The 26,308-nt window shown below is 44.3% G+C and overlaps 1 protein-coding gene across 3 annotated transcripts in view; it reads left to right on the top strand.

Moving 5' to 3' along the window:
• Positions 1 to 2,935: 2,935 nt before the first annotated feature.
• The window catches only part of EPS15 (epidermal growth factor receptor pathway substrate 15), a 96,810-nt gene continuing 73,437 nt past the window's right edge, over positions 2,936 to 26,308 (top strand). For 2 of the 3 annotated variants that reach the window (XM_059727825.1, XM_059727826.1), the window contains exons 1-2: positions 3,468 to 3,530; positions 22,782 to 22,823. In XM_059727825.1, coding sequence (XP_059583808.1) covers positions 3,483 to 3,530; positions 22,782 to 22,823 — 90 coding nt within the window. In that variant the 5' untranslated portion in view covers positions 3,468 to 3,482. Of the gene's footprint in view, positions 3,020 to 3,467; positions 3,531 to 22,781; positions 22,824 to 26,308 lie in introns of those variants that run through there. The other variant, XM_014598698.3, reaches the window with a different exon arrangement.

Genomic DNA, 26,308 nt, shown 5'->3' with positions numbered 1-26,308 from the left:
CTAAACTACTAGGTGTAGCCTTGGAAAAAATAATGGGCTTCCTTTGTCTTCCTCCAAAATATAAACAAAGCTATCATAAAGTAAATTGAGCCTTGGTCTTTGCATAAACAAAACAATCAAGCTAAAGCTTAGCCATATGTAGTAATACTTGCTCGAAGACCCTTGACTATACTATTAAAGCCATTCCATAAATATGAGAGGTGTCTGAAAGAGGTTGGGGGTTTGGAAGCTAAATTCACGTTTGCATTAAGTCCCCTTTACCCTGTGTGTACATATGAAGTCAGGACAACTGTGCACTATCCACTAATAGCAGTAGAACAACGGGCATTTATTACACTAGCTGTACAACAAAGGAAATCTATTTATTATACAGAGAATTAATCTTGAATGAGAAAAGATACAGAATCAAACCATGATTAGATCTGCCTTCATGTAGTTTGTTGGCATTCTGACTCTGGCCACCTGCAGAGCCTGTAGTCTTTGGATCATCAATCAAGTCTCATGCTTCCCTTCCTGCAGCTTACTTCATAGCACACTGAAAAGATTACCGTGTTACTTGAACCTGAGGCTGCGCTGCCTTAGACTTTGTGTACACCTGAGCTGAGTCAGAAGAGGTAGAAAATGTTGCCAAACCAGAATGGTAGCATGTTTTTCCTACTTTGCACAGGTATAGATGACAGACTCTGCGCTGGGCTAAACACTGAGTAGAGATGAATTACTGGTTGGTGCTGCTAAGGAGGGAGAGACAGCAGGTAGTTCTAAATGACCTTTCAATCTCAGAAATTATTTTTGCTTTCATGCATGGGCGACTGGTGCCTCCTGAGTCAGGGGGGGCACTTGCCCCCCCCCCCCCCGACTGAACAGTCAGTGACTGGGGGGGAGGTGTCTCCCCATGGCCAATCCCACAGGCCAGGATCCTACTGTGGCCAATCCTGCTGACCGGGGGGAGGGTCCCCTCGTGTTGGCTGATCCTGCTGATCCGCAACTAGCAGCGATGCACCACTGGCATTTCTGGGGATGCTGCTGGCACTTCCGGGTCAGTGGGATCAGCCACAGGGGTACCATTTCTCCTGGCACACTTCCTGGCTGGTGCTCTCAGCGGGGGGCACCAGTGCTTTTGCCTGCTCCCCCCACCCAGGAACGCTGGCTGACAAGGGGTCAGCGCTGTCAGGGGGTTCATGTGCACTCCCATGCATCTTTTATGCGTTGCGTAAATTAGACCTGCTTCAGGATTGTTGAAGTTACGCCAGTGGCAGTGATCCCGTTGTGCTAGCAAAGCATTGGACAAAATCATGTGTTCCAGCCTCGCCCAAGCCATGCCTCAGGCTCTCTCTTTCCATCTGAGATACTCTGTGCCAGTTTTCTATCACTCAACGATTCCCTTTTGTTGGATGGAATTTATGGCTGTCCATTCAGGGCTGTTTTGGGCTGCTTTTTGCTGCACAAGTGAAAGAGCTGGACCAAGGACCAAGAATTAAAACCGAAGTGTAAATCATTAAAAAAATCAGGCCTCCCAACTCTTCCTTGAGGGGCTTCCAGACAAACACAAAACAGGCTCGGTATTGCAAGGTACAGCAGATGTGGATGTGTGTGGACTCTCTTGGTTCACTCTTCAGATGCTGATTTTTTAATAGCATTATTTTTTTAATCAAGGAAGGATAGAGAAATGACTTAGGGGGCTAGTAATTTATACTGTACTGTTAAGACTTTGTTCAAGTGGAATGGAGTACAAAAAGGTCAAGTATGAGGAAATATATTACAGGTAACCCTTGTCATTTGCTGGGGATATATTCTCGTATCCCCGTGAATGGCGAAATCTGTGAATAAGGCACCACGTTCATGAACGCTGTGGCCTCGGCAGCTGGGGAGGAGGGCCACGGCTCCGGCGGGAGCGCAGTGCCAGGAGCTTGGCGGCAGCAAGCATGGAGCTCCTGAAAGTGTATTTAAAACGCAGGTTTGGCATTCGTGAATATTTGAAGCGGTGAATGCCGAAGCCGTGAATATTGAGGGTTTCCTGTACTAGCTGACAGCGTTCAAAATTGTGAATAGTTGGTTACAACTACCCTGTTCACGTTCTGTATTCTTCCCTCTCTCAATAATGTCTTCTTTCTGCAGCTGTTCTGGCTGAAAGGCAAGTCAATAAAACCGACTTATCCTAGTCACAAGCTCTTAAAAAAAATACTTCAATTGCTACATTGCCACTTGTCCTGAAAGTGCATTTCAGATCTGTCATGCCGCTCAAGTACAGGATAATTAACCTGAAGCGATCCCATACAAACACCAGACTGGAAACCAGTAGTGTTCAAAAATACCATTAAATGACTCTGCGCTCTTTTAATTTCTGTTGCAAAAGTATTGCGGACGTGGGGCAAGCAGTCCGCGAAACACGAGCGAGGCAGAAGTGTCAGGGCCCAGTTCCTCTCTTTTAGACTAGGGGCAGACGTGACACATAAGTGAACTGAAACCGGTTTAAACCCGCAACAGAACAGACGTGCAGCACGCACAAACTGGTTTGAGATAAACCTGTTTGACCGTAGTATCAGACTTCACTGATTTAGGTCCAACCAGTTATGGGGTTCAGCAACCAATCCCCCATTGATACCGCTGTTCCCTACGGGAAAGTCGGTTCTGAGGTATGATGTTTGGACTTAAAACGCGGTTTCCAGGAACTGATGAGGGCGGCGGGTAAGGCAAGAGCACTCTGCCCAGGGGAAGGCGGTGCAAGCCCGGGGTGCGAGCAGCCCAATGAGGCCCCTGGAAGGAGGGCGCTAGAAACCAGCCCCGCGGCTCCGGGCGCGGCACGAGGACGGCGCAGCGCGAGCAGGGCCAGGAACGCGCGGGAACGGGACACGTGATGGAACGCGGGCGAGGCCGAGGACATCCGGGGGCGGGGCCAGGAAGCCGCCGAGGGCGGGGCTTGGGGCCGGGCCGGGAAGTCGTCGCGGGGCGGGATTTGGGGCGGGGCGGCCCGGCCGGGCGTGATGGAAACAGCATGGCCGCCCGCTTCTCCCTGACGCAGGTACCGGCCCCGCGCCCCTCTTGCCGCAGGCCCGGCCAGGCTCCCGCGCTCCCACAGCCCCGGGAAACACGCCTCGCTCGGGGCAGAGGTGGTCCCGGGCGCCAGCACCCTTCAGCCTCGGCCCCCGGGCTCGGGAAACGCCGCCATTCCCGCCCCCTGCCAAACTGCCGACCCCCAAGGGGCTCCTGCCCGCTCCCCTCATCTCCTTCAGCCCCGCTTCCCTCGCCGCAGGGCGGGTGAAGCCCCGGCCCCTCAGGGGGGCAAGGCTGAGCACCTTTGAAGCCTGGTCTGAAAAAGGATTGGTAAAGTAGATATCGCAGGAGAGAAACGCAAGGGGAGCGTTAGTTGTTGTCGAGAAGGGGGTTGCAAACGACATAAAAAGGGTCGTGACGCCCCGTTTCGAAATCCACGGTGCCTCCCCCCAGCCCCGACGCTCGAGGAGCCCTGGAGAAGGGCGGCGAGGATGCTCAGCAGCCATGGAGGGGCTTCCCTAGGAGGAGAAGCTAAAAAGGTCTGGCTTGTTCCCTTTAGAAAGGAGGCGTGTGGTCAGGGTTTAACGGCGAAAAAAAAGGACGTAGGGATTTTATTATTTGACCCCGTTTCTCTCTGGGTAGGAGAAAGAGGGGTCACAAAACTGAGACGAGTAGGCAGGAAACTTAAAACTAGCAAAAATCAGTTGTCTTTCACGCGGTGGATGGAAGTGTGTCGCTCCTTGGCTCCGGGTGTTGTGGAGGCTGACGGTGAAGCTGGGTCCAGAGAGGGATCCCACGCGTTCTTGGAGAAAAAGGGCATCGGTAGCTGTTGGGCTCGGGAGCGAGGCGCTCGGCCACTAAACTAGAGCGTCCTGGACTTTAAATGCTGGCGGCTGCAAGTGAGAGAGGAGCGGTGGGGGGGGGAAAACCCAGTCAGACCCTGTTCACTCTGCCTTTCAGCATCTGCTGCCTGTCTCTCTGACCCGTGAGACTTGGCAAGACGGACCTATAGGCTGACCAAGTAAAAGACAGCTCTTAAGTTCGAGGAACAAGCCTGTCTAGGTTTTTCTTTGCTCGTACGTGCCGTTGTGGGAGAGCTGCTCAGCTCAGTGCGGTCGCCCAGTGCGTGTCTCTTATAGAACAGCTTGTTTTTCTTTCCTAAAAGCAAAAGATAATGACAGCGGAGTTTGGATACTTGCAATTTATGTCCATTGAGAAGCTAAGAGACAGTGGCTTTAGGCTCTGGAGGTGTGCCGATACCAAGTAGAATTGCTCTCTCTCAATGATATTATAAGTGATAATTTGTGATATTTTTATGAATTCTTAAAATTTTTGTTATGTTTCAGTTGGTACAAATTGAGACAGAAGAGTTGTTGACAAAGTGAATTAAATATCTCAGATGTTAAAGAGGGGCTAATAAAAGAATAACCTGGTTTCTGGCATAGCTGAACTAAAAGGCCTTGTGCCTTCAGAGGAAAAAGGAGGAGAGTGTGTGCGCTGCATTATGAGATGCTGATTTTATACTGAGGAATTATGAGCACCTGTCCCTCAGTGCTGTTTCCCCCTTATGTCCCTCACCATTTTTGAATACTTACAGTCCCACATGTTTTTTTCCCTGCCATCAGCCTGGATGCCAAAGAGGTGATGGAGTGTTTCCTGCTAATTAGGCCTGGAAAGGCTCTCATATTTGCTCTGCCTGACCTGGAACTGGTCTGGCAAGGAGGCAGATGGGTCAGATGAAGGGAATGAATGGTCTTTTCAATAAATGGATAGCAAGTGCAGGCTGATTGGCCATCTGGACATCACTAAATGCTGTTTCTGGGCTTGGGAAACTAGCATGGGCTTCCTATATTGCTGTTCTGGGATGGTCAACAGTGGCAGCTGAACGTGCATATGGAAGCCAGCATTTCTCAAGCCATGTGCTGAGCTTGCTCTTGTCTTCCAGCGCTGACCCAACAGCTCTGCTGGTCCAAAAGTAGGTGGCAGTTGCACTGTGGCAGCTGATGACCCTACATTGTTACTGTTCTATGGGAAATCTGTTTGGCCCAGTCCAGATGTGCAGGCAGGTATGGTTTGTGGTGCTACAAATCTTTTTGCAGCACCACAAACTGCGTACCCAGCCCACTAAAACATGTTCCATGCTGCAAATTGGCACCGTGGGGGCAAAATTTGCTACTGGGAAATCCCAGTATCAAAAAAAAAAAAATTGCAAAAAAAGCAGCACGGTGGCTGCCACCGGAGTGTACTCTGGCAGATATGGAGCCTCGGTCCTCCCGGGAGACGCTCTGGCTGATTGTTAGAGTGTCGTCTCCTCTAGTTCCACCCTGGCTCCTCCAGGACACGGAGCCGGGAGGAGGCGTTTCCCTGAAGTGGGGCATTTTGCCCCGTACCAACATGAAATGACAAAAAGTAGTGGCACGTATTTGTGCTGCTACTTTTTTTTGCTGCTGCAAGAGCGTACCCCTGCATGTGGGGATGTGCCCCTTGAGGTGGGAGTCCATGGTTAGGGCTGTTATCATCCAAATGTGCAGAAGTATCATATGCATCCTCCTTGATGATGTGGAGGAAAAATACAGATCCTCACTTTGTGAGAGCCCTCTGATTGCAGCAAAGGGATAAGACACAGGACTCATTTGTATACACCCAGCCTCCAGGTAGGACCATAGAAAGTGGTGCTTTTCCATTGTGATGCAAGTCCTGTTAGATTACAGGGAATGGTTAACTGATATTAAAAACTGTGGGTCAGGAATGATGCCTGATGCACTCATTTGAACACATGGGTCTGTCCTAAAAGTTACGTCCAGGACTTTCCCTGACCACCACATCCAGGAAGCTTTGCCTATAGTCATAGGTGGATCTAGGATTTTAGAAAAGAGGGGTGCAGATGGTGTGGTGCATGGTAACATGTAACACAATACACACATTTATTTCTCCAGGTAAAAAGAAATTAGAAGCTTTACTAATATGCTAGGAGTCTAGGGCCATATTTCATAGATTTCATAGTCATTCGGGCTGGAAGGGACTCCAGAGGATCATTGAGTTCATCCCCTTGCCCCATGGGCAGGAAGTCAGCAGGGATCCTATGATCCCAGCAAGATAAGCATCCAAACGTGTCTTGAAGGTGTTCACAGTGGGCGCTCGAACTGCCTCTGGTGGCAGTCTATTCCAAACCTTGGGGGCTTGGACAGTAAAGAAGTTCTTCCTTATGTGTAGCTTGAATCGGTTGTGGCAGAGTTTGTGACCATTTGATCTTGTCATCCCTTGGGGTGCTCTGGTGAAGAGACGTTCCCCCAGATACTGGTGGTCACCCCTGATAAACTTATAGGTGGCCACCAGATCACCCCTGAGCCTGCACTTTTCTAGGTTGAAGAGTCCCATGGCTCTCAGCCTCCCATTGTAAGGTCTGTTTTCCTGACCTCTGATCATGCGCATGGCTCTCCTCTGGACTCCCTCAAGCTTCTCCACATCCTTTTTGAATTGCGGAGCCCAAAACTGGACGCAGTATTCCAGCTGCAGCCTCACCAAGGTCGAGTACAACGGGAGAATGACGTCCCGGGATTTGCTTGAGAAATATTTTTCAGTTTAAGATGGACGCAAAAGTCAATCTAACTTTATTGAAATGGGCATTATTTACTATGTGTAATTTGCCATGTTGTGTATTAAAAACTCAACAAACTAGGCAAAATGTACTCAAATTCTGTAGTCATTAGAGTTAAGCATGCATCTTTTTCCGATTTCATAAACCAAACATAAGCCTTCCAGAGCATCTTGATGGTGCGTCCAATGCTTCATTGCAAATTATTTCCACACCTGAGTTAATGTTTTTGGCTAGAGTTGAAAAAAGCCTGCAGGGCTGTGGACTAGGTGCTACATTACCAGGAGCAGACAACAGAATTGCAGAAGAAATAATTGCTTAACCTAGTGGAATTTTAAGACCTTTAAACAAGGAGAGATGGTTGTTAACACTTGTGGAATGAAGAGTTGAGAAGGAATCAGGCAGATTATAATGAGCCGTGAAATTAGTGGACTCCATCTCTGCTGCCTGAATAGAAATGCACTGCCACTGCCAGGAAACTTTTTTTAAACTTTGGGTGGAATAGGAGTCGAAAGGAGCACTACTGCACGCCCCTGGATTTGCCGCTGCCTATATTTTGGGAGATGCCTCTTACCCTTTGTTTCCCTGACTTGGGTAGCCATACACTGGAAGTCTGGACGGTAGCAAACAAACTCAATACCCAAGTGAGCAGGTGCTGAATGGCTATTGAATCTGCCTTTAGGAATCTGGAGGGGTATTGGGAATGTCTCACAACAAGGCTCGACCTTAGCAAGTCCAGCATCAGCACTATAGTTGCAGTCTGCTTTGTTCTGTATGGTGTTTGTGAGGGAGAATCCAGTATGGCAGCAGGTGGAGCGACTGCTGGCTGACAGCTGGGAGTAAAGGAGATAAGTAAAGCTCATAGAGTCCTCTCTCAGCCAGACAGTGCCATAAGAGAGTTGTTCTCTGTTGCATCATGACTCATGCCGGTATCTAGTTTTAAAGAGGCTTGGCAGGTAGGAAGTAGTGTGGCTGCGCATAGAAATGGCCATCAATTTTTTTGTCACTTGCAATGTATTTTTGTTTTCAGTAATCAAGATATCAGAAGCAACAACAACAGGTGCTTAAAATTGGTGACGGAGCAAACAAACCTGTAGGCAACCCACCAGAGAGAAAAATCCTTACAAACCACACCCAAAATCATTAACTTTGCGATAGGAAAGAGTGTCAAGTGTCACTTATCACACTGTCAAAGGCTAGTGTGACTGCCAGCCCTCTCCATGCTTGCTTTTCATTTGCTGCCATATGGTGGCATGATGGTGTTAATGTTGCTGGAGGAGGAAATGTAACTCCATTACAAATCTGAGGTTTTATCAGGTTGTGGTCCCTCTGTGTCTGGATGTTGACAAAACTCTAACATAAACCAGGCCTCTGCAAAAGGGTAACAAGACAAAATATATAACCCACCTGCTAGCTACATGAGCAAGGAATAGGGATCGGGGAGGATGAGAGAGACAGAGTTATTCAAGTATAGTCTAAAGTGTCGGTGTGTTATGATTTCCCCTCCAGTTGGATTAGATCATACTCCGACGTAACTAGGAAGTTGGGTGTTCCCAAATTGAGACTAGGGTACTCTCTAGTGGTTTGACAGCTGTAGTTTTTGGAAATATTTGTCATCCTTGGCATTAATAAACTGAAGCTACAGTATTCAAATAACATTTTCCAGGAGTAAAGTAATGGTTGCACGTTGGGGTTTTATTGTTTTGTAGAACAGAACATATTTCAGTTTGTATGTGTAACAGGCCTTGCAGAATTAAGGTAATTCAAAATAACAATAACATTCCTGCAAAGCGTATTCATGCCTTTCTATTGAAAATACTCTGAGTTTGGAGTGAAATGAAACTTTGGAATTAATTTTGGTTCTGTGTAAGTAGCTTATATGCACACTGGTGGCCTACCTATTTGTCATGCCTTTTAACCTTTGTTTTGGAGGAGCATGATCCAAAGTGCATTTCCTCGCTGTTCCTAGTATGTTTGTGGACTTGCACTAATGCTTTAGACAGCATTATAAACGCATCTATTGGGTGATTGGGATTCATGAGGGAATATCAGTTTTTTAAAGGTTATGCTTAGTTTTTGTTCTTTGTTACTAGATATATAAATAACGAGCTTAACAAAATGATCTTACCACTTTGTGATAAGACAGACTGTGTCTGAGAGTGAGGCCTGCCCTGATCTAGGTTTTCTTTATCTTAATTGTCCAAGTATGTAGAAGTGCAGCAATCTGTGGGGAGAGAGACCTTGTTCTTATTATATTACTCCATGTGCTGTTCAGTGGTGTACAAGATAAAATTGACTCATTCACAAACTCAGGTGTGCGTGTTTGCGTGCAAGATAGAGGTTTTTTTGACACGTAATTAAGCACTCTAGTTGCGCATTAGGACCACCCTGGGGTAGTGGCAGTGCTTGAACACTGGGCTGAATGGGTTCTGTGCCCTTTTCTATTGGCCTCTGCTGAAATGCGCGGGACTGAGCGGAGTGGGAAGAGCTGAGGCAACACTTCTGTTTAATACAAGACATCAGTTAGCACTAGTGACTTGGTTGGTTCCTGAACTACTGCTTTGGAGCTGAAGAACTCTATGCTGTTTCAAATGCCTAAATCTATTTTTCCTTCCATCCTCTTCTCTGATGCAACACTAACATCTTCCCTTTGTCACACACCCTCTCCTTCCTGCACCTGTCTCAAAACACCTCATTGTGACTTCCCTTTTGTTTGCTAGTTGTGTGTGTAGAGTGTAACTGTTGCATTCGGTGTAGAGCAGTGGTTTTCGATCTGTGGTCTGCAAGACACCTGGGGATCGCAGACTATGTCTAAGGGGTCCATGAAAGATGATTATGATCAGTCAAAAGTATGTGAATACTTACACTTACGATTCAAGGGGGTCTGTACCTCCATTCAAAGTTTGCAAAGGGGTCTGCACTTCCATTCAAATTTTTTTAGGGAGCCACAAATGAAAAAAACGTTGAAAACCACTGGTATAGAGGATGTTAGTTTCTGATTTTGCATATGTCTTCTTCTGTTGCTTTCAGGTAGGGAACCAAAATAAAGACATTAAAATATTAACTGTTCTTTTTTCATCCTGTCTAAGCACAAGTTGGGTTATATCAAATATGAAGATTAACTCTTTGGCATAAACTTTCCAAACTTGGTCATCATAAGGCTCATAAGGAAAGTAGGGGTGGAAGGGACCTCACAAGGTCATCTAACTAGTCCAGCTCTGCTGCTCAAGGCAGGATCATCCCTGACTAAACCACCCAGACCACGGTCACTGTGTCTGAATTTTGGAGTGAGAAACGTTAATGATCTTTGTAAACTGCTGAGTACACACTTGTTTAGATATAGGCCTCTTTTGTGTGTCTTGATATGGGCACTTTTAAACCACTAGGTGCTTCACTTAGACCAGATATAGGGCACTTAAAAGTGCTGCTCTGTGTATGTGAGAGTGAGAGCAAAGCTGACCATTTGTGGCAGCTGATTATTTGACCAGTAAAGTGCAAAAACATGAGAAAACTTGAAAATGTTACTTCTCAGAAAAATTCCAAAAGTTGTTAAATAGTCTTCATAACATGGAAGACTTGCTTGTCTTTTGGAAGGGTTTTGTGCTAAATATGAGAACTAGAAGAAAATGTGTAATGAATTTTTATATTCCATTTTAATCGCAAATTTCAGTGCTCATTTAAATATCATATTACTGCACCTGTAATTGTGTGCATACTTTGTCTGAGGATGAAGTTGAACATTCATGCTGATTTCTAACCTGGATAGCATTCTCACAATATTCCCTATACTGTTGGAAAAGATAATTTGAATATATATCAATGCCACTCATTGCTTAACTGTACAGTAACATTCGCCCATTATAAAAACTGACCAGTCTCTCTTTTTCTGCATGAATCCCAGACGGGTTTTTCACATCCTCAGTAAATCGGCACAATGACAAAATTTAGTTTTCTGTAAGACATTATGATTCTTGTGAATAAGGAGAATTGTGGGGGGTGTTTGTTCTTTTGTCAGTAAAACTGCTTTCCTTTCTGACATGGAAAAATGTAGGAAATATTTAAGTGTGTGTGGTGTGTTAATTCTGGTGGGTAGAATAATCACTGCCAGTAGATAGGAGCATGAGAACAAATGCTAAAGTAAGTTATTTAATCAGCCAAGGTAGAGTGGTATCTCCTTCAGCATTTAGCAAGGTGGAGGAACACTGCTCTTTAGTCCCTGAAAATAAAAATACAAAAAAATAGGGGTGCACCGATAAAGATTTTTTGGCTGATACTGATGGCCGATTATTTACCAGCCGCATTGGCCAGTACTGATCCAATAGCCGATATGCAGCCTGACAGCATGGCGAGCAGCGTCCAGCCAGTAAGTCTGTGGTGGGGGGAAAAAGGGTGTGGAGGAAGGAAGGGATGTGGGGGAGGCAGATTGAGGCCCCCCCCCATGGTGAGGGAGGGAGTAAGGTGGGGCAGGCACTTCCCAGCCAGGGCAGTGCATGGGACCCTGGGAGTGGGGCAGAGGTGTGGACAGCTCGTCTAGGAGGCGTGGCAAGCTTGGCTCCCTGCCACTGCGTGCACCCCGGGGGAGGCACGGGGGGCATGTGCCCCCTGGATTTGTGCACAGGGTGGAGGTGGGCTGCCCACTGCAGGCTCAGGGCTGGGGCCTTTTCCTGGCAGGAGGGCTGGGATGGGGCTGCACTCAGGGTGTTGGCAGCAGTGCTGGGAGGGGGGGCTACAGGGTGGGCTGCAGCCACCCCAAAATTTGCTGGGGCCCCTCCAGGGCCCCTCTCCAGGCGCTGCTGCCCGCCTGCCCTGAGCACAGCCTGGCGCAGTCCCCAGCCCTGAGTCATCAGTGGGCAGCCCACCCTTGCCCTGGTGCACAAATCGGGGGAGGGGGGCACATGCCCCCCAAACCTCCCTTGGGTGTGCATGCTGTGGTGGGGAGCCACCTCCACATGCCCCCGGGCAAGCCACCTGTGGCTCTGTCCCACTGCCAGTGGGGTCAAATTCACCACCCTGGCTGGGCAGTACCTGTCCCACTCCTTTCCTCACATGGAGGCCTCAATCTCCCCCTGCCCCCAACCTTCCTTCTCCTCCCCCCACCCTGCAACTTACCAGCCACATGCTGTTCTCCAAACTGGCAGGCTCCATTCCTGGCCCCATACATGCTGTGGCTGCACACATAGATTCATAGATGCTAGGGTCAGAAGGGACCTCAATAGATCATCAAGTCCGACCCCCTGCATAGGCAGGAAAGAGTGCTGGGTTGAGATGACCCCAGCTAGATGCTTATCTAACCTCCTCCTGAAGACGCCCAGGGTAGGGGAGAGCACCACCTCCCTTGGGAGCCCATTCCAGACCTTGGCCACTCGAACTGTGAAGAAGTTCTTCCTAATGTCCAATCTAAATCTGCTCTCTGCTAGCTTGTGGCCATTATTTCTTGTAACCCCTGGGGGCGCCTTGGTGAATAAAGCCTCACCAATTCCCTTCTGTGCCCCCGTGATGAACTTATAGGCAGCCACAAGGTCGCCTCTCCTCCTTCTCTTGCGGAGGCTGAAGAGGTCCACGTGCCCCAGTCTCTCCTCGTAGGGCTTGGCCTGCAAGCCCTTAACCATATGACTGGCCCTTCTCTGGACCCTCTCCAGATTATCCACATCCCTCTTGAAGTGTGGCGCCCAAAATTGAACGCAGTACTCCAACTGCAGTCTGACCAGCGCCCTATAGAGGGGAAGTATCACCTCCTTGGACCTATTCGTCATGCATCTGCTGATGCATGATAAAGTGCCATTGGGTTTTCTGATGGCTTCGTCACACTGCCGGCTCATGTTCATCTTGGAGTCCACTAGGACTCCAAGATCCCTTTCCGCTTCCGTGCCACCCAGCAGGTCATTCCTTAGGCAGTAAGTGTGCTGGACATTTTTCCTCCCTAGGTGCAGCACTTTGCATTTCTCCTTGTTGAATTGCATTCTGTTGTTTTCTGCCCATATGTCCAACCTGTCCAGGTCTGCTTGTAGTTGTTCCCTGCCCTCTGGCGTGTCTACTTCTCCCCACAGTTTTGTGTCATCCGCAAACTTGGACAGAGTACACTTCACTCCCTCGTCCAAGTCGCTGATGAAGACATTGAAGAGTATCAGTCCAAGGACTGAGCCCTGCGGGACCCCACTGCCCACACCCTTCCAGGTTGAAGCCGACCCATCCACTACGACTCTCTGGGTGCGACCCTCTAGCCAGTTCGCCACCCGCCGGACTGCTTAGTCATCCAAGTCACAGCCTCTTAACTTGTTCACCAGTATGGGGTGGGATACCATATCGAAGGCCTTCCTGAAGTCTAAGTAAACGACATCAACCCCTACTCCTGCGTCCAGGCGTTTTGTAACCTGGTCATAAAAAGAGACTAGATTAGTCAGGCATGATCTACCTGGTATGAACCTGTGCTGGTTTCCCCTCAGCATAATTTGCCCTGCCGGGCTCTCGCAAATGTGAGCCTTGATAATTTTTTCGAAGACTTTGCCTAGGATGGAGGTGAGACTGACTGGCCTATAGTTACCTGGGTCCTCCTTTCTCTCCTTGAAAATGGGGACCACATTGGCCCTTTTCCAGTCCTCCGGGACTTGGCCCGTGTGCCACGAGTGTTCAAATATTCCCGCCAGTGGCTGTGCAATGATGTCGGCCAGTGCCTTCAGTACCCTCGGATGGAGCTCATCCGGGCCTGCTGACTTAAAGGCATCCAGTTCTTCCAAGTGACTCTGCACCATCTCAGGGTTTACGCATGGCAGTCTGGTGCCTTGCTGCTGCCTCTCTACAACCCCAGTGAGAGACTTGTCGTGCCCCTCGCTTAGGAACACTGAGGCAAAGAACTCGTTGAGGAGCTCAGCCTTGTCCCCTCTATCTGTCACCAATTGCTTCTGCCCATTTAGTAGGGGTCCTATTCCACCGTGGGCCTTCCTTTTACTCCCTATATATCTAAAAAACAATTTTTTGTTATCCTTAACTTGGGATGCCATCCTCGGCTCCGTGGTAGCTTTGGCCCGTCTAACTGCCTCCCTACAAGTGCGAACAGAGGAGGTATACTCCTCTTCGGTAATCTCTCCCCGTTTCCACTTTTTATATGCTCCCCTTTTAGTCCACAGGCTACCCTGGATTTCTCTGGTCAGCCATGGAAGCCTCCTGGCCCCTTTCCCTCTTTTTCCTCGCTTCGGGATCATCTCCCTCTGCGCCCGAAGGATCGTTTCCTTAAGGCACAGCCACCCTTCCTGGGCTCCCATCTCTTCAAAACTCCTACTCTGCAGTGCGTCCTTGACTAATCACAGAGTGATTACGCGGTGTATTTTGATGACATTATCAATTACACTGGCCTTTGTTAACTTTCAGATGATGAAGAATGTCCATGCACAGCATAAAAAATCTTAACTATTTCAGTGAGTATACAGTTGAGCTGTTAGTGAAGTACAATAAAAGGGCGCGTGTTAAATGTGTGCATGTTCGCTCGGTGTTCTAGGGTATAGGACGTTTTGTTCAGAAGGAAGTTTTTATTTTGCTGTTGGGAAAACTCTCTGGCCTACAAGAGGAGTCCACTGGAAAACTTTATTTTAGAGTTTTGTAGATAGCATAATTATGGGAGAGATGAAAAGACCCCAACGAAAATGAGATCTTGGAAAATTTCAGTGAAACTCTGAGATGGATATTAGATTGGAGAGGAAAAAGTTCTGGAAAACAAATACTTTGTGCAGGGTTAAACACTTCAGGGGACGGGAGAGAAGAAAATGCCTTCCCCTGCTTATAGTTTATGATCCCTTGTTATTGCTATAGGGGTTAATTGGTGCAAAAAATCCATACAAATTTTTCTAATGTAGACAAAGCAGCAACTAGATAGGAGTTAATGAGACATCAGTGATAACCAGTCAGATTTTTTGTTGCGTGTGTTGGGTCATGGAGTAACTTGCGGTGCTTGCGTACTTTTAAATATTGCGGTTTTGCACTCAAGTGCTGAACCCGAACAATTATGACAAATTGAAAGAATTTATAGTGAAGAACTATAAGAGAAATTCAAATATTTAAAAAGTATGATCTTGGTAAAGGACCAGAGAACACTGTAAAAATATGTGAAGGACATAGAGGAATAAAAGGGGGCCCTGTTAGTTTTAACTGGATGATATTTGCCAGGGGAAACTAGGCTGAACATCAAGAACAACTTCCTGAAACTGAGATGTACTTGGCTGTGGAATAATGTAGGGGAAGCTGGGGGAAATATTTCCCTCAACTCTTTAACCAAGCAGCAAAACAATAAAAAAGAGAGAGAGAAGTTGCCTCAGTAGTCTCCCTGCCTCCCCATATTAGCTGTTTCGTTCTGGTTCTGTAAACCTGTGCAACGTTTGAAAAGAGACTGCCGCTAGAAATGTTGAAGCTTTGAAATACATTTTTGTAATTTTTGGCTAGTTATGGGTGATTTTCCTCCCCCGCCCCCGTTTATCTCTGTATTTAATTATATCAGTGAGCCCATCTTGATATACTGCTGTGCTTAAATGGTTCACTAGTGTATTGTGAACCAGAGTGGGCCAGAAGAAGGCAGACACTGAAAGGTTTAACAAAATAATAATAATAATGCATCTAGTCCCTTCCTTATATGTAATTATAGTGCACAGAAGAGCTTGGGTGGGGAAAGGATGGAGATGGTTTTACTATGAAGACTTGGGTCATTTCTGGAATATGCACTTTAAGAATGACATGGGCCTGACCACAATAGTATTTTATCTGTCACAGCTTCACACACACTGTCTATGATCTATCCTTCCATTCAGATGGATGGAAGAAACTAAAATATTAATGTTCTTGGATTGCTTTCTTCTCCCTTTCTAGGTGGATGATAGTCTTGCTCATTTACTTTGTTAACTAGGAGAAGCAGGAGCGGAGAAGACTGTTTGAAACAGCAGACAAAGTTCCTCGGGTGAATCTGATATCTTTTATTAGACCAACCCAAATAGTTGGAGAATAGTTATTAAGCAAGCTTTCGGGTTCAAAAACCCTTCGTCAGGCTAAGGAAGTTTCAGCAGTTGGTATGTGCTCTTCCTGGATGGAATGAGAAGTAAAGAAGCCAGCGGCTGGGCTGGTATGCATACAAGACAGGTAGTCAGTGAAAATGTAGATTGAGGAGTCAATGGGTAAGAGACAGGCGGGGCGGGGGGAGAGAGAGAGAAGGGGGATGAAAGTGGAGAGATACCTGGGGAGTCAGATGTCAGGCAGGTTATAATGTGTCATAAATCCAATGTCTATATTTAGTCCATGATTTTTTGTATCCAGGAGGTTGATGAAGTGGAGTTCATAGGCTCGTCTCTGGGAAGTGTTGTGTAAGTTTCCTTTTGTAATTTTGAAATAGCATAAATTTATGCCAGGACATAACAGTGGGAGTGAATGGAAGGGACAAAAACTTGCAAGGGATAACTGCAATCAAAAGGGGAGAAAGGAAGAGGCAGACATAAAGCTGATTTCTGTGTCTTGTGTTAGAATTGAAGAGCCCACACATTCTCCACTCAGTACTCGCTCTGGAGCAGGGGTGTCAAACTCGCCTTGCCCTGTGCTGGATCCAGACTCTGGGGCTCTCTGCAGTCAGATCTGGATGTGGTGGCAGGATGGGGTGAGCATTAGCACAGTGGGTAACATAGCCATCATTCAGCCCCTCTGCAGCGGGGTTCTGTGCCCCAGATTTCAGGAGTGAGCCCTGTCCCTGAATTCTCCATCCCTCTACGAGCCCCCAGGGCAAAATTACATGGCTGCCAGCTCATGGGCTGTGCATTTGACACCTCTGCTTTACAGGATAAATACTAGAACAGATTTTAATCTCCTGACATAATCTGTTTCTTTAAATGGAACTTGTAATTCTCTGTCTTAGTTTGTTGAACGCAGTGGAATGTAACCTCTGCGCACTTCCTCTTGCGCTGCAAACAACTCCACCGTTCCTATTTAGCAGCTGTGGTTGTTCTAGTAATGTGGAGACACACCGTGTTACCTGATGAAATTCCTAAGTGTCACTACGGAATTCATCGTATTCTTGTTACGCTGATGCAAGTCAAAACCTTGTCAGGTTATTTCCCCCGTGCTAATCTTCTTGCTCAGTGTTCTTTTTGTGGCAAAAACCATGAAGTTTCAATCTAGTAAATTAATTTAAATCTTCCAAACTACCAAGTTTCAGAGGAAATTCCATTTATTGCAGTGATACTAAAGTTACAATGAATATGAGTCCTCAAAATTGGATGTTTTTCTATTTTTATTTTTTAAAGAGTTTTTTTAAATTGGCTTATATAATGGGTGTTGAATGAAAAGATTGTTTTGCATTTGTAAAATGCTGTAGCTCCGGGATCTGAGTGTTGTGCATGTGTTTCCTGTCCAAGAGTTGCAATGATAAATTTGGCTGGAATAGAGGTTGGCTGAACAACTGGATGACATTAATCTGCCATTTAGATGATCTACAAAACAATGGTCCCTGTCTTGGGGGATGGGAGAGAACAGGGGTGACAAATTAAGATGAAGCCTCCAAGCACTTGCAATTTTATTATTTTGTTCTTCACGCTTGCCAGCCAGTTTTGTTCAGTTTTTTGTTTGCAACTTCAGTGTGGCTGCTTGACTGTCTGGGTTAGCGTATTTGTGGATTTGACACAAATGAGATGGTTGAGGGATATGTTTAGATTATTGTCAAACATTGAGTTGACTTGACACAAATACAGCACCTAGGCTTACATTTAGTCATTCTGACAGTCATGTGTTAAGTCTTAAAGCAGGCATCATTTCAAGTAGTTGCTGTATCAAACTAAAGATCCTTTGTCTGGGAAATGTTTTAATATGAACTACAGCTATTTAATATTCACTTACGTTTAACAGTAACCAGTCATTAGATATTTCTGTAAACATTTCTGAATCCCCTACTAGTGAGGGGTTGACCATTAGCGTCTGAACATTACTGCACAAATAGGCAAGTTCTCAGCAGGCCTGTGGAAATTAATAAAACGGTGTATAAAGTCTTTTGACATGGTGCCACTTTTTAGCAGATTAAGGAATAAAGAAAATTCCTAATAAATTAACATTTTAAAAACATTAAGTTTTAAAGAAAATTTACTGTAATACCCACCAATGTGCAATGTGTTTAATTCCTTCAGTCAGTTTAAATCTAATGAGGTAGCTGGGGAGAAACTTGGGGTGGTGTTTGAGTAAAAACTTGCTTTAATAAGCAACTGTTAAATTCAGTCCCAAAAGAATGGTCTGAATTCCAACCTTACTTCCCCTCCGCCCCTGAAATAGTGGGGCCCAGAACACAAAAATAATTCCCTCTTCATATTTTAAAGTTTGTCATTAAATAAGCATATTTTATAGGTGTTTTTCATAGTACTGATGTAATCATTACCTTCAGGGATGATCCTGCCTTGAGCAGGGGGCTGGACTAGAAGGCCTCCTGAGTTTCTTTCCAGCCCTGTTTTTCTACATTTCAGGGCAAAACCTTGTATTTATACAGAATTTTCATCAATCACTTATTTGTGTTGGTTTTGATTCCTGTTGTCACTCTTTGCAGTCTTATCTGTTGCAACTCTCTTTCCAAGAGTTGGGTCCACAACGTTTAAAGCTTCTAGCCTCAAATGTACAATCTGACTTTTACTAGGGGGAGCAAATAGTAAGGCTAGAACTCTTCAGGGCGATGAAATTAGTTTGTTTAACTTCAGTAGAGTCTAATTTGTATAGCATCTAACCATTAGGGGTGTGCAAAGCTTTGGGTGCTGATTTGATTTGGAGGAGATTCGGCCCGATTCAGCAGCCAAATCTCTGAATCCAAATCAAATCGTGAAACCAATAAAAAAGTCTGAATTAATTTGAAGCTCTCCAAATCATAGTTTCATAGTTTCAAATCAGTTTGGAGAGCTTCAGAGATTCAGTCAGGCCCTGCTCGCCGCTGCAGGGAGGTGGACCTGCACTCTGTGCCAGTAAGTAGGGGGTGAAGGAGGGCTAGAGGAGTGGGGAGGGGACCATGGGGGGTTCCCTGCCAGGCCCCATCCCCTGCCTATGCCCCCAGCCCTCCCGAGCACCCCTGACTCCCACCCGTTCTCCCAGCCCTGTCAATGGCTGCCCCGCCTGGCCCCAGTGTCCCTGCTCTTAAAAAAAAAAAAAAAAAAAAGCCCCCACACTCACCGGCTGCAGCTGTCGGGGGTCCTGGGGGTTTGTGGCAGAGCCCCCCACACAGCACAGGGTAGTGGGGGGCAGCAGGGACTGCCCCCCCACCTGGCAGCAGCTGGTGAGTGCGGAGCTTTTTTTAAAAAGAGCTGAGATGATGGGGCTGGGCGGGGCTGCCATTGACAGAGCTGGGAGAGCAGGGGTTGGGGATGGGGCCTGTTTGATTCGGAGGCCGATTCGTTATCGGCCAAATCTCTGAATCAGATTCAGCCGAATTGATTCGGGACAGCGATTCAAATCACTGCATCAAATCACTTGCCCATGAATCGGCCAAATCCAAAGCGAATACTAGCTGCTTCGCACAAGCTTACTAACCACGCAACCATCGTATGCTCTTTGGAGCATAGAGGGACGTTTAATCTCCTGGAAAATCTTCCAGTGAAAATACTGACAAATAAGATTAGTGTTAGTCCAATTAAAATGTCAAATGTGTTTAAGTGAAGATTACTTTAGTAACAGGACAGGAAGGGGACACCTGTATCATCTACTCCAGTCCCTTGCTCTAGTCAGTAGATGTGTCACGTTGCCTCTTTCAGAAACTCATCAAGCTCCATCTTAGGAATAGGGGTTTTTTTGCCTGCGTACTATTGTTTGAAGAGTGTCCTGGATCATCATTCCTCTGATCATTAGAAATATTTTTTATTGTCAGCCTCAGTGTGCTCATGGTCAATTTATACCTATCTGTTTTTCTTCCAACGTTGTCCTTTAGCTTAAAAAGTTCTTTATCTCCAACCTTAATATACTTGACACAGAGCAGTCATCCTCTGTCAGCCTTCATTATGCTAGGTAAAAACAAGTCGACTCTTCAAAAAATCTTCTCATAATACAAGGGTTTTTTGGTGCTGTTTAGCAGCCTGCTTTACTTCCTGAATGCCTAGATATTCTTGTTATCAATAAAGAGTTTTCAACATGAGTATATATGCTTCTTAATGCCTGCAACATGGGTGGAAGAAGGGGGTAGGATACAGTATTGGTAGAACAAGTTACGGTAAGGCAACCAGTTCTCTGAGACTGACCTTTAGCTGTTCAGTATTTTGCAAAGCTAGGTTGCTGAATCCCAGTTCTTATCTCTTACCTTTATTTGCCATATATTTTAAACTGTCATTAAATCAGCTTGGGGGTCCTCTTATAATAGTGAAAATTTTTTCCTTGCAGGCTTAATTTCTTATTCTCTGGAATGTACTCTTCTTTTCAAATTATTTTAGGGTTTTAAAAGGGATCTGTTTGCTGCACAAGTGCATATATTTTAGGGCCCTGGGACCCTGGAGGCAGGGGGCTCAAGCCTCCAGCTGCAGGAGGAGTTTGGGGGGGGGGAGGGGGGAACGGGACAGGAAGCTGCTGCAAGAAAAATGTCACTGCTATGAACTGAGTTAACCCTTTCTTGGTCCTGAAACCACTGCAGTTTTATATGCCAAGCAAGGATCCAACGCCCTGAATTCTGTGATGGCTGTGGGGCTGCGTAGGGGTTAACCTGGCTCTTGGTGGTCTTTACTGCCAGCTGTGCTTGTTATCTGGTAGCTGATTTTATTTGTGAAGGCTGAAGTAAAAAAGGAATGAAATATTTTGGTCTTTTCTGAATTATCTGTAACTAGGTTGCTTTCTGAGTTCTGCAAGGGGCTTATGGGTTCTGTGGTCTTCCTCTTACTTTTGACATACTTTTGACATACTTTGTTGCTCTTTAGGTCGCTTGCCTTTTGCATCTTCAGTTATACCTTGGCCTTAATTTTCTCCCTGTACACCTGTGTGATAAGCTTAAACTTCCCTTGTAATATGATCGAGTTTCCACTATTTGTAGTATTGCTTTTTGAGTTTCGGTGCATTGAAGAGATGCTTGTCAAGCCAGGCTGGACTCCTGCTGCACCTCCCATTCTACTCTTGCATTGGGATAGCTTGCTTCTACCCACTGGAGAGGGCGTCCTTAAAGTACAGCCAGCTCTCCTGGACTCCTTTTCCCTTCAGACTCGCCTTCCAGAGGATCCTGCCTCCCAGTTCCCTGAGTTTGTTAAAGTTTGCTTTTTTGAAATCCATTGTCTTTATTCTGATGCTTTTCTTCCTTCCCCCCCTTAGGGTCTTGAACGCTGTCATTTCATGGTTGCTGTCACACTAGTTACCTTCCACCTTCATGTTCTCAACCCATTGCTCCTTGTTTGTGAGCACTACATTGAGAAGAGCTTTCCCCTTTTCCCCTGTCCCCAGTTGGCCTCTCCATCACCTGCACCAAAAAGTTATCTCCATCACACTCCCAGAATTTGCAGGACTGCATGTTCACTACTGTGTTTCCTTCTCAGCAGATGTCCTGATAATTAAAGTGCCCCATGAGAGCCAAGTCCTGTGATTTGGAAACATCCGTCAGTTGTTTAAAGGAGACCTCCACCTCCCCCTGGTTTGGTGGCCTGACAATCCCCCCTGTGCTGCTCTCCTTCTCTGACCTTCACCCAAAGGTTTTCAACAGACCTACCTATTTTTTGAAAGACACTGGGTTTTTTTTACTGTGGTCAGGAAAAAAACTGTGGATTTTCTTTGTAAACAAGTAGGTTTGCAGTACAGGAATTCTTGACTCTCCCAGTCAGCAGTGATTTTTTTTTTTTTGTTTTGTTTTTTTTAAAGATTTTGCTGTCATACCCCAGGACATTTTTTGGTTTATTTGTTGGAGGTAGTTGGGATAAAACCTGGAATATTGCCAATATCCATCTTTGCATGCAAATTATAAGTTTCCTAAATCAGAAATTAGAAATCAATGTTATACTTTTACATAGTTTTTTGGATTCATATCCTTATTCATGTGTGTTTAGAGGCTTTCATGATTAGTCATATTTCTGTATCAAAGGGAATGGAAAGTGTTTTTGGCTTGTATTCAAAGGAAGTGGTGGTGGTTTTTTTCCCCTTCTTATCAGTGTGTTGAAGTGCTAGATTTAATTGTGGTCAGCACTCCCTGTTAGATGTAGCAAAGGTAGCCCAATATATTCTATTGATAATGCTTGAATTCCACCTTATCATGGTGTTCCCAAGTTGTATGGTTTAGGAAACAAACCCATCATCCAAAAAAAAGAAATCTACAATTTTACCTCTTTGATTAGGGTAGAAAGAAGGCAGTTCCCTAAAACCTGCAGCCCACGCCTTCCTGATTAGTCCCTCAGGCAAACATGTTTTGAACGAGTATTTGAATAAGTGAATTGAGGGCCTTCTATGAGAAGCTTTGTTATCTCTCGAAGTTTAAATGTGGCTTGAGTGCCTAAGCTCACCACTTTCATAAAGCTTTTGTTGCATATGGAAGCAAAGCTTTCTCAGGTATTAGGGACCCATGCTGAAAGAACCTAATCTTAATTGCACTTTGTCTGTAATGACACCAATTTAGTTAAATCTGAGTGTAGTAATTGCTTTTGATTTCTGGCAATTTCACAGATGAGGTTGCAAATTGAAAACAAGTCTTTGGAATGCTGGAACAGATGACAGGCTCAAATTTTGTAGTTAATTTTATTCTTGAATACTTTTTTTTTTTTCTTGGCAGAAGTGACTTTTAATGTTTTGTTATGTTTCATATCAAGCATTTAATTCTGGAAGAATAATTGAATTCAAATTGTGTTCATACTTTGGGCTTTTTATTACTCTAATTAATTTTAAGAGTCGTCTATCTTGACTTGTACCATGTAGTCAGCTAGCCTGTTGCTCATTGTGGCCACTACCAATTACTTCAGAGCAGGAAGCTAGAAGTCTCGTAAAGAACAGTTATGAAATATGGAAATTAATAATTCTGATCAGTTGGAGTCAATTTTATAGTTCTTATTATGTTGTCCCATCTAATATCATTATGAATGTTCTATAATATTACAGAATTGTGTAATCCTCATAGTCTTTTGCAAAAAAAATTTATAAAAAACTGCTATTATATTGCCTTACTATTTAAATTAATGCAACTTGATCATATGAGAAGTAAACTAGATGGATAATTATGCATTTTAGACATACTTTTTTTACCTTTCTTTCTTCACAGCTATCAAGTGCAAACCCTGTGTATGAGAAGTACTATCGACAGGTATGTATTTTCTGGCTTACCCATTTGCTTTACAATATCTAGAGCTCTGTTTAAAAAAAAACAAAACAATGAAAACCTTGTGCTCATGTGCGACTGCTGTTGGATGGTCACATTAAATGTGAAAGTAGAATATCCTTTTGTCACAGATGATAGAGTAGGGCCAGCAGTATATAACTTTATAGAATTGGCAGGACAGTTGCTTGTGCTTTTAAAATGCATTGTTAACAATGGTAAAGGCTTTGGACCAGGTTCACTCTCTCAAAAATTTAGAATCTGGCTGTTGGATGATTTCGTACTTATTTTGCCAGGGATCGAGATCACGCTAGGCCATGTAAGCATGATGCAGACATGGAAGACTATTACAAGGAACCTACATGATCTGCAGTTTCTGGGCTGGCTTTAAGGGTTGGGAGTAAACAGGAGAACACGTAGCAGTAAAGCTGTACCATTTTTTTCCCTTGATCTGGGCATTTCCTTGCCTATTGGCCTGAAATGAAGTGAATTACTAATTCTCTATCTCTGCTATTGGTTTAAAAAAATCAGGCTATTTTGTTGTGTTTTGATATATGGGTATATTGGATGCAAAGGAATGGATATAATTAACTTGGAGAATTCATAATTTCTTCTTTAATTATCCCAGCCGTTTCTTACTATACTTACCCCATAAGCATAGAAAGAGAGTGAATAAAAGTGCTGTACCTCACTGGAAAAACTGCTGGAGAGAGTGAAATCTTGATGCAGATCCATTGACAACCACTGAGTAGCTCATCTAGTGTATTCAGAATTTAACTTGATCTTTGACTTGGTGTCACTTCTTTATTATAACATGCACTGGAAATCATATTACCTTTTCTGGATTGGGCGGAGTCAAGTAGCAGCTGTTTTAGATCATACTTTACTTAGAGGGGTGCTGGGGCCAGTCTGCAGGCTGGATAGTACAGTGTTGCATGCAGTTTGCAGGCCCAGCTTGTGGACCAAATCCAGATGAGCCTCAGATCTAGCATGTGGGGCTGTTCTGGTGTGGGTGCCACATAGAGCCTCTGCTCCAGGTCTGGCCCTGCATGCTGTGTGAGGTACTCGCCAAGCAGGCTCTGTGTGCTGGGCCAGGGCTGGCACATCCTGCATGCAGTGCAAAAGGCCAGTTGGAGAAATGCAGGTAGCACCATGGTCTGGATGACAGAGCTATGTTGGATGGATGTAGCCTGCAAGCTGATTGTAACTTTTTAATTATTTTTTAAATTGATTTAATCTGTTCTGTTCGATGAATAATAGTGCATATTAGAGAGTGTTGTGACTATTGTCATGAAATAATATAAAAATATATGAAAATGAGAAGCCTTAAAATAAAATTCAAAATTAAAATTTTAAATTATGAAATAAGAATGTTTTTGTTTGGACACACTTTTGCAGGAATCTAATTTAATCTATATGATTTAAAAAAAATGGTTTTAATGAAATAGCTTTCTCTGATAAATAGCTTCCAGAGAAATGTTCTGATTAGCTTTAGTCTCGAGGTGACACGGGTAGAATGATTGTGACAAGGTATGTCACAGGGGGAGAAAAACAGCAATTTCAAGCTAGCTAAAGGTGGGAATAGATTAGGTTTAAAATATTTACCAGTTGTATAGCTGGAGTACTCCACGTGCTAGTGAATTAGTATGGGATTCTACATGGGATTCTAGTATGGGATGTCTGAGGGATGCTCCCTATTAAGAAGTTCAGTCTCCCATATATCTCCACTGCTGGGAGGTGGGAGAAGACTGATTTCTATAAAGCTGCCGTCTTTGGACCTTACTCAGGGTCTTAGAAACTCATTTTCGTATGTCCCCTGTTGTCTGATAGGTGTTTGATACATCTCCTATTTTTAATTCTTGATATTATTTGGAAGGGGAGAGGTGTGTCTCTCTTTGCTCCTCTCCTTACTCCCAAAAGGATGGATCTTCATTACTTACCTCTTTTTCTCCTTGCTCTATATCTTTGATCCAGTAAATTGGAGGGTAGGCCATTAAAGGAGAGAGATGGTTCACCTTAACTGCATTAGGATTGGCTCAGAAATGAACTTGAAAGAGATAAACTGACCAAAGTTTAGTTGGGATTGTAATACTTGCTCAGTTAAACTCCATTGAAAAACAAATACAGGGTGTGTCCACTTCAGTGTATGTACAGTAGTCGGTTAATTGGGAGACTCCCATATTATAGAGTTCACGAGGACAGAAGAGATTATGTGCACACTTGTGTTTACCAGATCAATACATCCTGATAATTTTACTGCCAAGCCCAAACAATAGTTCAGATAAAAAAAATCCCAGTATTGTTGGCTTCCTACTTTTTTACCCACTGATTTGAGACTTCACCTGCTTTCTGATTGAATCTTACTTTTGAAGTAGGACAAGTCTGTACTTCAGAAGAGACATGAACATCATAATTATTCTCTGTTCCCCATTCTTAAACTAGCGGTGTTTTGAATATCCTTTCACACAACTCTAATTTGGAGTCAGTGAATTATACAGAAGACGGGTGTAATAGGATCACTTCTCTTTTAGAGTAATTTGAACTTGAACTCTTAAAAATGACTATATAAAACTACTGCATGAAAAATGAAAGTACTATGTATGTTTTAGCTTTTTTTCTGGGCCTTTTTCTTTTTGATTGGTAATTGATTAGTAGTTGATTTTGACTTGTATAATTTTGATGGATAATTGTTCAGTTGTCTGTAGATTAACTGAAAGGAAAAGCCAAGGTATTTTTTCTGTTTGTTTATTTTTTTAATCCATTAAATCAGTGGAACGTGAAGTTAGTAGTATTTGAATTTGCTCCACTAATAACAGATGCCTGTTTATGATGGTGACTGAGGAGTTGCAGAGGGTGAAGTTGAAATTGTTAAAAATAGTCTCTGCTGACTCTGGATATTCCTGAAAGAATGAAAAACCTGATCCAACAAGCTTTTTCTGAATGGATGCTAAGCTCGCTAGTTGTAAATTAAAAACAGAGTCTATTGCATGTGTAACTGAGCTTAATTGAAGAGCCTTGACAGCATTGTTGCATCTAGCATAGGCACCTCTTTCATCAGGCCAACCCAATTTATTTAGAAATGTTGGGGGAAAGGCAGCCATAAACTCGCAAAAAGGCCATTCAGTAAAAGGTATAAGTGAAACTGCAGTTAAAGGAAGGCAATTAATTGTTGAGATTTGTTTGCTGCTTTATTTTTAAAGAATTGGTAAAAGAAGTAAATAAAGAAGTTATCTATATACCTTTACTACAATCAAAATGTACCTCCAGAAGTGGAACTACAACCTGATAGAGAGTACCTTCCAAATGTTGAATCTTGAGGGCACTTTATGCAAGCTTTTATCAAATGTATACAAATGTATACACTGAATATTTCAAATGGTCTATCATGTTGAACAGTGAAGGTTGTCCAGTTCCTTTTGGAAGCTAATCATATATTCTTGGCTTAAAAAATCTGGAAGATTATAGATGATGCT

Source organism: Alligator mississippiensis, chromosome 5 (genome assembly GCF_030867095.1).
Source record: "Alligator mississippiensis isolate rAllMis1 chromosome 5, rAllMis1, whole genome shotgun sequence".
Taxonomy (NCBI): Eukaryota; Metazoa; Chordata; order Crocodylia; family Alligatoridae; genus Alligator; species Alligator mississippiensis.
Note: the sequence above shows the minus strand (reverse complement) of the source record. Positions and strands in the feature narration are given on the sequence as shown.